We start from the raw sequence: 11,783 nt of genomic DNA on the forward strand, positions 1-11,783 counted from the left end.
CTCACTACTAATATGACCCTAATTGCGGATTACGGTACCTGAAATTATGAGGGTTGAAACTGAGCATGGCCGAGACCTCCTCCACAATCTATCATCTACACAACAAAGAATCCAGGTGTCAACTGTCCGACTTTCTCATCGGGACACCACTCGTATAGAACCTGTTTCCTACGTACTTTCCTAGTTTCCAAGTGAGGGTTGGCCGACAGTTTACATACAAGACCCACATAGAAGCTTTTCATGTCAAACTATCAGCACGAAACAACTTGCTGAGATGTTTGGTTGGATCGTTGTGGGGTGGTAGCGCGTCGACACTTCGCACAGGTGCCCTTGTACTTACGTGGTATTTTTGTCTTTGCACACAATCTACAAAAGTAACTATACACTGTACAGTAATCAAAGAACCTCGTAATGGAAAACATTTATTAAATAAAAAAACAATTCCATTTATAAAAGATGAATTTTTTTCACGATCCCAAAATTAAGTTATATTTAACGTCCCCAAACATGGTCGCGCCTCGTGACCCATACTGTAAGTAGCCCTGAACTAGAGTGGCAAAGAGATTTCCACTCAACCTTGTTTTACATTATTTGTCACATCAAATACAGTAGTAAAAGTAATTGCCACAGGTAGGGAAATTGGAGCAAAGTGAAACATCACTTTAACTTTCATAAAAACTGCTATACGCTCCAATAATTTTGGTGTTTAGTCATTCATGACGACTAGGCTTGTTGTAAAGTGTAAACGATGTTTGGCTGAAAATTGCCAGTTGGTTCTCGTGATGGAGGCTTAAATGCGAGTGGAAAAAGCGTTGCTTCCAAAATATACAGGTTCGCTTACACGAGTTGTTAGTTGATACTAGTTTTAAAGCTTATGATGATGTCATACACTATAGTCGATCTCTGTGACAAACAGTGTAGTGCCAAATTTGTTCTGGGCACTGTGACGTAAAAATGTCGCATGACGCAAGTTTTCGATCAAAAACCTTTGTATTCCGTTTGGTCCACTCCTTGCACATCAAGGAAAATTTATAGATGAATTTATAAAATTTATAGATTTATTGTTCAGGTTGGCTAAAGGTAATAGTCCCATTCCAAGTTATGGCCACCTTTTTTTTGGGTAGCAAGATTTTTTCTATCGCCTCTAGGCCTAGGCCTACTTAACAATGAAAGTTGTCGACCCGCTTTGATTATTTTTCTAATTACAAGCGTTCTTTGCATCAAATTGTAAAGATTTCGCTCAGTTGAGTAGGCTAGAGTAGCATATGAATCCCTTTATAGTTTATACGACAAATAAAAATATTAAAAATATATTGGTTACTTATTATTTTACGGTGGTTTGAAATCTATGCACTGGAGTTGCTGGGTATGACGTCTAGATGTGATCATGATCATGCTAATTTTCGCTTTTTAGGGTTTAGTTAAAGTTAGATTTAGATTGGAATTGGAAGACACTGTTGCCATTGTCTTCCAAGTTGTGTCATTATAATTATATTTCTGATATTTACCACGCTATTACATAACGTCATACTTGCCATAAGTTCAATCTAAGTTCAATGTATAATTGCAAACTTATCAAAGAGTAGTTGATTGACAATCAGTTCCGTTAACATCCTATCTACATTGCACTTTTGAACTCATTGCGCTATGATAGGCCTGACTCCATACTTGTCATCATATTTTGTAAACATGTTATTTACATTGCATTATGAGTTTGCAGAATTCGAAATAACCCCTATGTCAGAGCTACTCAACTATTCTTAGCAAAGGTCCAGTTTCAAAAGTTCAAAATTTGCTTAGGTCCGTTATAACTCTCATGAAATAACTTACAGTCATACAAATGTATTAAAATACGGTATATAATATAATAATTCTCTGGATGGGTATTAATTTACCACTTACATACTCGCTGATTAATTGAATAAGCAGGAATAACAAAACTAATGATGAACGATTTCATTTGCTTAAATATTGAAACAGATAAGGTCCCGATTCAACACTGAAAAGGTCCGCATTCGGACCGTGGTCCGCCAGTTGAGTAGCCCTGCCCTATGTGATGACAACTTAATCAGTAAAAATGTTTAACTGCACGATTGACCTCGTATTAACAACATTGTTAACATAAAAATAGACAATATTGATTGACATTTGTTTCCTTTTATTGAAAATTTCCAAATTGTAATTATCACCTGACCGTAAAACTTCGAGTTTAAAAGTCCAAATCATTTCCTGTCATAGATAAATGCATTGCGCCTCAAGTTGGAATTCTGTTTCTTTATTATCTGCTTCAGTGTATAAATGTGTCGCTGCATGCTATGTTTTTATGCATTCAGAATTAGTATTAGTATTAGATTGGTTCTAGTTTTGTCTTAAAATTAGTTCTTCAATGTACAGTTAGAGATTTTAAAATTCAATGAATGAGAAGATATAGATCGTAATAACTCTGTGAACAATTCTTTTAAATCAAAATGAAATGTAGAGTGATACGCTTGATTGCTAATTAATTCTTAACATCTTTTTAAATAATAATAATATTGTTGCAAATTTTAGTGTTTATTTGAAGTAATAATGAAAAATATTAAACCCAATATTAATCAGACTCTCAGTGTTTAGAATTCATACAAACCATTCAACTGAAGTTTAGGAATTTCTAGACAGAATTCGCAACCTTCTAATCGCTCTTAAGAGTCAGATTGCAATATATTAATTTTCCATAATTTGGTAGTTACTTTATAAAAATAGTAACCCCCAGAATATAGATTTGGGTTGGATTTAAGTTACTTTTTCATAACATTTAAGTTAGGTTAGCAAGAAAAGTTCTGTCAAAAATAGCTTAGAACATATGGGTTTTCCAGTGAATTAGTAACAGGCATAATACTATGGTTGCCACACGAAGGGGTGCCTAGATCATCAGTGTATTGCTTTTTTGAAATAGACAACTCGGCTACGAAAAAGGCAAAGGATTTAATGTTCTTTTCAATTTATCATGATAGGTACTGCCATAGATATAGAATCATATGTTAAATAATAATGAAGCCTGTTGCTGATGAAATGTTTCCTGATGGAACATTTGATGGAGATGAAGCTTCAGTTGGATCTTCTGTACAAATGATGGATACTGGTGTGGGCGACAAGGCTGTTCATTCAGAGTTTTACAACAGTTGAGTTTGTATTTTACAAGTTTTGTATTGATTTGAGAGGTAGTTCCTGCTCTGCTCAGTTAGAAAGTTGATTAATCGTTATTATATTTTAAATATAATCATTATATCCCTGCAAAATCCACAGTTTTCAGAATTTCTAGCAGAGAACCAGCAGGCAGGCGAAATGTTTATAGAATCAAAAAGATAACCAAGTTTGAAGTGAATTCTTAATGTCTATTGTCAGAATACTATAAATGAAAGCCTTCAAAGAACACACCACGTCATGCTTAATTTACATAAGCCAAAACTGGCTCTGTTTAGTCAGATAGGCATCATCATAATTGACTCTTGTTATTAAACATATTTTCTGATTCCATCTGGTATATATATGTATGTAACTTTACATATCACCCAGGAAATGCTAATTTACGTATAAGTCTCAACCTATAGCGTTCAATTGTAAATGATGACTTAAGCACAGCTAAAAATATTGCGGTATGCCTGCAAATTAAATTATACGAAAGAGCTCTAGCGAAATATTCTTCTATAATGCTTGAAAAATTCGATCTCGAATGAATGGATTTTTTTCCTGTAGGAGATTTTTAAAAACATCACTTTATGTCAGAGTTGCTGAATTTGCTAAATCAAACTCAACCTTGTTTTACGAGTCAAACAAATTGTTAAAGTTATGATTAAGTTAGTTACGATTAAGTTATAGTTATGAAACTTTGTAGGCAAAATTGCTTGTGGGCCATGAGCAGGTTACAATACATGTAACCACAAAGCAGTTATGTGGCTTGTCAAATATCAAGTAAGGAGACACACTCCGACAAATTAAGTAATAAATGGGGCAGCATGAAGTGACAGAAATAATTTTCTAAAGCTCACACAGTACTGGCAACCTATGGTAGGCTACTTGTAAAATAGAAATAGCTAAATTTTCAGGTGGGACATACAGCTTTTAACATTAATTTGCCTGCTGTTTGGATTCCATAGCTCAACATATGCAGTCTTGTTTTGTGTTTTTGAATGTGATATGTTGTAGGTGAACACAAAGTTTTATGGCATATTTTTTTCAGATTTCGATGACCTCTTTGATGATGATAACCTGGACTGAAAGATTGATCACCATGAACTGTTATAAACTTTTCAAAACATCCTATAGACTTAAAGAAATAAAAAGACAATTAAGCTTTGTGTCTGCAAGCATACCAGTTTCAACAAAGTTGATTGAAGAACAACTACAAAATATTGGGATCACAAAAATTGATTTTATTAGTGATAATAAGAATAGGATAGTTGTTTATACTGATGGTTGCTGCCTAAACAACAACCAGCGTGACCACAGTCGACGGTCATCTGCAATTGGCGTTTACTGGGGGACGCCGCAACATCCACTTAACCTGGGATGGAAATTGTTAGATGAAAAGCAAAGTTCTACTCGTGCTGAAATCATTGCTGTACATACGTGCACCAAAATTGCAAGGCACTTTAATCTTAAAGAGCTTCTGGTCTATACAGATTCAACATATGTTGTTAATGCTTGCAATGCTTGGTTAATGAGATGGGTAATGACAAAATGGAGAAAGCCAGATGGACTTATTGTAAAAAACATTGATTTGTGGAAACCTTTTCTACGTGACTTCTTATCTATGGATGTAATTATTCAAAAGTGTGAATCAAAAAATGACAATCTTCGCAGTGCCCACAATCTTGCTAACATTGCAGCTAAACATCCTATTGTATGAGTGTTATGTGAAATTGTGAATGTGCTACTTATCCTAATCTCACTGTAAAAAAAGAGTTTGTCATACAAAAAAAATGTATTCAAAAAATAATTGAAAATGGCAGTTGAAACATATCAGTATAAAGCTAATAAAGTGAATGGCAAAAAGGTATTTCTGCTTGATAGAAAAACGGTCTGAATAAATTAGGCATCATCAAACTGTCCTTCTTCAGGATCTTCAGCAATATGAAGTCCGTTGAAGCCTAAAAGTAGAAATACATTTGTTTAGATCTAAAACGTTTTATTGCAACCAAGTCTAACTTACCCCCATCTCCGCTTTCACCATGTCCATTTTCTCCCAACATTGCCTCAAGCCGTTGCATAGTTGCCAAACCTATGGGGTGATGTATTGATTATTATTATTATTGATTAAGTTTATCGATTACTGTACCAGCTATTCACTTATGCCACGCTCAGTAGCTGCATCAGTCTACACATTTAGCTACTGCAAAGTGCAAACTAGACAAATAGTTATATTTCCCGGAAATATAAGTACCTTGTGGAGTCAGATGTTCGATTCCTTCTTCGCCTGTGTAGAAACCTTCACCTGCCGCTCCACCCTCATAATTAACGTCATCTTCAGGAGCAGAAAAATCACTGTCATCTTCTTCATCTGGATGTAAACACTGACAGTCGCTCATGGCGTTGAACATAGCTTTTACTGAAATAAAAAAATGTGTAAGGTGGTTATTTATTTAAGTATGCCGCTAGCACCAAGAGCTCAGAAAACTGGCAACAAAGATGTTTAATCAGTTACCATAACCCCACTATTACATTATGACAGGCAAATTCCTAAGTCTAGTTTCTTTGCAGAAGCTTACAATTTGTGTTCTTTCTGTTAAAGCCATTTTCTATCACATACATTAACAATTAATGCAGTGTGTGTAGTGTTTTAAGTAATGATCAGAATACGTACGGTGATCCTTGTCAGAAGGAATAAAGCGAACTTCTGACACTGAAGGTTCATCTTCATCATTCGACTCATCTTCATTCAGTAAATTTCTGTTGTACATTACATAAAAACACTCCTCAGGAAACGCCTGTAATAGTGATAGGATACATTAACAACCAGTTAAAAGTGAAAATATAGTAGACATGCATCATCAGTACACCAAGGATCTAAAGTATGTACATTTATAAAATATTTTTACTAACCTGTGAATCAGTTGATATTGCATGTACTGCAATGTCACCATACTGAAGCTTAAAGCCTCTGTTCTCGTTTGTACACCAGACGACATCACTAAAGTTTTACAGCAAAATATTTGTGATTTAAAAGTCATCAAAAGTAATGGCAGTGTGCTTACAATATGTCAACTTGGTTTTTTGAAAGTAAATACATTTGCTGTTATAGATGGTGATAAACCTACATCTCAGTAATGTACAATGTTCCGTCACCCATCTCAGTACTATCTATGTTGGCTTTGCAGCAATCTTCTTTGTGGTAAATACTGCTGTCTGGTCTTGTCACAGAATACATGTTGCATGAAAATACACTGCAAAATCACTTATGAAACAATTTTTTTATAACTTCAAGGTTTAAACAAAAATTTGGATGTACTCATTACTGTAAGGTATAGAAATCAGTTTTCATGTATAAAATAATTATAAAATCAAATAGTTGAAGTAGCCATCAGTTTTTGTCCTGTTTAGAGGGTGTCTTATGCAAAATTGCTGGTTTTAGTAACACACACAAAAAAATCGTTTGGATAGCAATTTTCCAGAAAGTTTTATGTTGACTGTTGTTTATACAAATTTGTGTCTTCGCACGCACAATTTTTCATTGAAAACTGCCGTACTTTGCAGTGGGGTAAAGATGCAATTTTTGGCGTGCACTGAAGCCTTCTTTGTTTATTTATTATAAATAAGCGTTCAAAAAAACAGCTTTTCTTAGTTTATTTATTATAAAATGGCGTGAAGATAAAAAAGTTTGGCATGCACAGTGATCAACCACCTGTGTCTTGTACAGAAACCACACTTTCCAATATGGCATATGCCTAACTCAAAATCCAATTTATAACAGCTGAAAACTTGATGCTGAAGCTGTGTATACCAGCTAATTGGCCTTCATAAATCTGACACAAACTTTGGCAGTTGACAGATTTATAAATCAAAAGTTGTTGAATTATCGCTTTTCAATCTATCAATGATAGATATTTAAACACATATTCTGTGCAATAAAATTACTTTAATATTTTAGCTAAAACACCTCATTTCATATTTTGAATAATGGCTAATTATAAAGAATCTCGATTTGAAATCCACGCAGCTGGTGTTCACCATATGGACAACCAAAAATGACAAGTACGTTGCACAAAAATGGTCAGACGCAATGGAAGTGCAGAATTACACAGTTTGACTTATATTCAATGTTTAAATCAATTTAAAATTGAGTTCACAGAACTTCTTTCCCAGACAATAAGTGCAAAATAATGAACCTTAAGCTTATAAAAAGCAGTATTGAGTGCGGTTATGCTAAACCAGGGGTTCTTAAACTTTTTGGCACACGCCCCCCCCTTGACGGTACCTGAAAAATCCGCGCCCCACCTCATTGCAAAATAAAAAAGCATTAAACAAAACAACAATTTATTTTCAATTAACTTTCATTAATGTGACGGATGTAGTTGTTTTTGGGAAACCAAACGTTTAATTCGAGGCTTTGTAGAAGATAATGCACATCTTTATTGAAGAATGTAGAAGATAATGTTTATTTGTCATCTCTCGCGCCCCCCAGTTTAAGAACCACTGTGCTAAACTCTGGTGGGTAGCCAGATGACGGCTGCCAGCAGTACAATCTCTCTTGATATATTTGTCCGTTTGTTCAAATTACACCTGTAACTGAATTTTGAGTAAAAATAGACAGTAAATCAGCGATCGATTACAGTACGGCAGTATCGGTTTAAGTATCCACAGACAATCAAACTATAGTCAGCGCACAGCCCACACAGACTGAAAGACGTGGCTTGAAACCTCTACGCACGGAAATTATTGGACTGTGAAGTGGGGATCGTCGCATGTTGCATCATACTCGCAGAAGTTTCGATCGTATTATCGCTCAGCAGTTATTACCCACATGATTTTGGATTACGCACCACATTGACTTGTGACGATAATGAAGATATTATACTGTGTTGTTTACGGAAATCGCTTTCATTAAACGTGATATAAAAATGCTGACGAGCTTCTGGTTTTGCAAACCTGCTCATTGTTTTTGTTTTTGATTGAATTTTGTATCGCCTAGTGTAGTCATTACTTTGTGTCTATTGTTTTAAAGTCGTGACATAAAAACTGTGCATGCCTATATTACATGAATCAGTCGCAGTCATTCAATCAATTCGTGTATTAAGTTATTAGCTGCAACATATTTGCAGCTACAGCAGCCTTGTGCTGTAGCTGCCCAGTCTACGTTTTATTTAAATGTATTCGTTCAAAAAAGCTTCAATATAATCAGAATATACAGTTGTCAAGGTAAACAATTAATTCTAAGATTAAGAAAAGCAGAACAACGACCTTGAAACTCATTTACATCGAGCGCAATAAATAATTCTACTAACAAACTTTGTAGTGAAGTGGTCGCCCTTACAAGGAACGATAAACAACCATTTCATTACAGACTTGAGACTTCTTCACTGCGGCGAGGAAAACGCGTTGTTAATTGCGTTTGAAACCTACTTTTGCGGGATTCCCCTACTATGTTACCACTGCAAGTGGTTTCTTCACAAATCGAAAAAGCAAGTATCGGGCAAAGAGATTTAAACACTATTATCGATTACATTTCGACGATAACAAACTGCATTAATTTTAAAAAGAATTTGTCAAACCGGAGAATTTTAAATAGAAAAAAGAAGTTCGATTTTGTCAGAACAACAATTAATCCATCTTAATATTCTAAACAGAAAGCTACTAATTTAAATAATTTTATTCTAGAAAATACAAAGTACTGTTGATATCAGTATCAAATTAACTAAACTGGAAAATTCATCAAATGAAAACAACAAATTGTCGTTTAGGTGGCGCATATAGTGGCTAGTGTGCTAGGCCCATGTTCGTTACACAGTTCCTACCGTAGTAATGCTCTTTGGAACAGGCATTAACGACGCTCGATCTTGTTCTGTGGTCCTGATGAACTGCAGGCCAGCCAAATTCGGGCTATACGATATAAAAATTAAAAAAAATACAACTAAAATATGTGTGTCTATGGGAAATTCCACAAAAGTTAGTCCGGTAACTAGGGCTCGAGCTACGAAGAATCATCGCCAAGTTCAGATATTTCTCAGATTGAAGATAAAATTTTATGATCAACCACACCAATGTGTTTTTACTTTAATGCTCGTGGTGGGTTTTAAAAAATATTCTTTAGAACTATGAAGATTAGCAGTCGGGATTACTGAAAGGAAGGAAACCATCGCAGAATGTGTTTCAACTTTCAACGTCGTGTTTGCTGTAGTTTAATTTTCTGTCCAACAATGTGCTTGTTTTCCTTTCTACATCCCTTTCAGTCTAATTTGGACTCGCAACAGTCTAGTGTTTATGGTTTTTGTCTCGTGAAGTTATTTAAGTCTTTAGTAACCTATATTGCAATGAATAATTAAGGTACGAAGTCAATAAATTGAAGCGAGTGTAATAATATCAAGATTTCAAGACCATTTCTACTCCCAGTATGTATAAGCTACTTTTTGCACATTGCGTTTGTATCTGTATTCCTCCGAGAGGCTGATATGCTAGGAATAGGTTAATCATTATGTGGCCGGTGCCACCATACGGTGATTTTTTATTTATTTGGACATGTCACTTTAAATTGTGTCTGCGTTGACTAATTAATTAATGTAATGCGTAGTATTTTCTCGTTATATAAATATATGGTGCATACCTGTTGTTCGAGCAGACTAGATCAACTATACAAGTTGGGTTATACGTTATACTCGATCAGTGGTTCTCAACTGGGGTGCCATTTACGTTTCGCAAGGATGCCGCAAGTAATTGCGCACTAATCACTAGGCCAGGAAAACGGTTGCGAAAATTATTTTTATTTGATGCAGAAACTTTTTGGTTTGACTGTGGGTGCCTCGAAATTTTTTGGTTGTTTGCAGGGTGCCGTAAGCTAAAAAAGGTTGAGAACCACTGTGTCATAGAGTTGGAATTTTTGACAAATAGGCTACGCTCGGGACAGCTTGAAAGAAACTGAAAAGAAACGCAACCTTCCTTAACCGTTGTCACGGAGTCGTAACTTACCGAGCTTCGCAATTATATGCGTTACAATAGTAATAGTTATTACCGGCTCAATCCCCAATTGCTGTCTTCAGTTAATATTGCTTTATATTTATATTATCGTCCAAAACTGCGCAAAGGAACGAAAATTATATTGTCTGTCAGTATGCTGTGAGAAAGTATGTTATATTTAAATATTAGCCTTAAACTAGTTATTTTCTGTGAAAGGTTTAACTCGTGCTTGAAGAAATCAAGCGTATGCTTTGCTTCAGTGTTGCAGGACAACCTTCTAATGTCATTAGAGTTTTAGAAATGTGAGCCCGGCCTAGTATTCAATTGAAATAGATTCAAAGAAGCTTTCATTCTCTATAAAAGTAAAAACGTGTAAAAGTAATTCGAGCGCAGGTAAGATAAGATAAGAGCTACTTAGTTAAGCTACCACTGTTAAGAGCTATTTAGTTCTTTTAGTTGAACATTAAATCATAACGCAACCTACAGTGGGATTGGTAAGCGACTTTTTCAGGTTGAAGTCTTTGAGGTATAACTTCAGAACAAAAAGCAGGTGTTGGATGATGAAATACAAATATGTCAATCAGTCAGTCAATAACGAGTTCAAATGCCTTCCGCTTTAGCAATAAAGAATAAAAAAATTATTATTTGAAATAATTACTTCATATTCACTTTGCGTTGTTCATGTATAGTGAATTTTGGTTAGTATAGTAAACATTCGCAAACTGCTGAAAACATTTGAGAGAAGTAACCAGAAAAAGTTGCTTGTTACATTAGGATTATGTAAATCAGTTTTAAATTTGAATGAAAAATGAAAACTTTTAGGTTAGGCTCGCAATTGACACAATTAATGCTTTTTATTTTAAAAGGCCTGTGACGTATTGCATTATTTCAAGATTACATCTACCTGATTTGTTATGTTTTACTTCACATAAATGCGACGAGTTTCGTTCACACTGTACGCAGTATATGTATAGCCACCTTTATCCAAAACGACTGACAAGATTTATTTGAAGTTTCTTGAGTAGGTATGCTGTATGAATAAATAATTTATGGATAGTCCTCGGGAACGTTCACATTAAAATGCTTGGCAATCTAGTAACATGAAAAGATGCAGCTGTATTTGATTATTAGATTATTGTTACCGTAACTGTTGCACATAACGTAAATTATAACTTCTACTACCAAAAAGCCTAAAATGACTTGGGTAAGCATAGTCAAAAATATTTTTGATAAAGAAGATTAGCACGCCGATCTAAGACATAAATAATCGTCAGATCTGTTTTGGTCAATTTTGCTTGACCATATAGGGTTTTCTCTACTGTTGGCTGCTTGTCAAACTATACCTATATAACAGTTAATTGTTGTAATTGTTTTGCACAAAACCTTAAGGCTTAAACTATTGTCCGAGGCTTGAACATAGCTGGTCTAAGTTTAGTTCGTAATCATAGGGCAGTCGTACACATCCAGGTGGTACCAACGGCGCATAGCCTTGCAAATTATTAATGAATGACTGCTTACGTAAAGCATATAAACGCGCATGCGTGCTCTCTGCTCATGACGAACGTAATCGGATGGAATTGAGCTATGCAATGTTACAAGCCATACGGACAATGACATTAAAACACTTCATAGCACAT

The 11,783-nt window shown here is 35.0% G+C and overlaps 2 protein-coding genes across 3 annotated transcripts; one reads left to right on the forward strand and one right to left on the reverse strand.

The window, feature by feature from the left end:
• The first annotated feature begins 2,972 nt into the window (after positions 1–2,972).
• LOC143469227 (COP9 signalosome complex subunit 9-like) lies at positions 2,973–4,332 on the forward strand. The gene is made up of 2 exons (XM_076966851.1): positions 2,973–3,160; positions 4,220–4,332. The coding sequence occupies exons 1-2, from the start codon at positions 3,031–3,033 to the stop codon at positions 4,255–4,257; spliced, it is 168 nt and encodes a 55-aa protein (XP_076822966.1). The 5' UTR covers positions 2,973–3,030; the 3' UTR covers positions 4,258–4,332.
• A 612-nt stretch (positions 4,333–4,944) lies between these two features.
• On the reverse strand, positions 4,945–8,511 carry LOC143469226 (methylosome subunit pICln-like). 2 transcript variants are annotated; one of them, XM_076966850.1, is made up of 6 exons: positions 6,297–8,508; positions 6,082–6,169; positions 5,843–5,966; positions 5,423–5,587; positions 5,192–5,260; positions 4,945–5,129 (listed from the first exon to the last, which is right to left on the reverse strand). In XM_076966850.1, exons 1-6 carry the CDS (start codon positions 6,404–6,406, stop codon positions 5,071–5,073), a joined length of 615 nt encoding a protein of 204 aa, XP_076822965.1. In that variant the 5' UTR covers positions 6,407–8,508; the 3' UTR covers positions 4,945–5,070. The 2 variants fall into 2 exon arrangements, with proteins under 2 accessions (XP_076822965.1, XP_076822964.1); XM_076966849.1 differs by having other exon boundaries at positions 4,945–5,260; positions 6,297–8,511.
• Between the last annotated feature and the right edge of the window lie 3,272 nt (positions 8,512–11,783).

The sequence above is a fragment of the Clavelina lepadiformis genome, chromosome 8 (genome assembly GCF_947623445.1).
Source record: "Clavelina lepadiformis chromosome 8, kaClaLepa1.1, whole genome shotgun sequence".
Classification (NCBI taxonomy): Eukaryota; Metazoa; Chordata; class Ascidiacea; order Aplousobranchia; family Clavelinidae; genus Clavelina; species Clavelina lepadiformis.

Bases quoted from the DNA above. Each gene is read 5' to 3' on its own strand.
- LOC143469227 (XM_076966851.1), top strand. From the start codon at position 3,031: ATGAAGCCTGTTGCTGATGAAATGTTTCCTGATGGAACATTTGATGGA. The intron at 3,161-4,219 runs GTTGAGTTTGTA...TATTTTTTTCAG, and splicing joins TCATTCAGAGTTTTACAACA to ATTTCGATGACCTCTTTGAT.
- LOC143469226 (XM_076966849.1), bottom strand. From the start codon at position 6,406: ATGTATTCTGTGACAAGACCAGACAGCAGTATTTACCACAAAGAAGAT. The intron at 6,170-6,296 runs GTAGGTTTATCA...GTAAAACTTTAG, and splicing joins ACATTGTACATTACTGAGAT to TGATGTCGTCTGGTGTACAA. The intron at 5,261-5,422 runs GTACTTATATTT...ATCACCCCATAG, and splicing joins CGAACATCTGACTCCACAAG to GTTTGGCAACTATGCAACGG.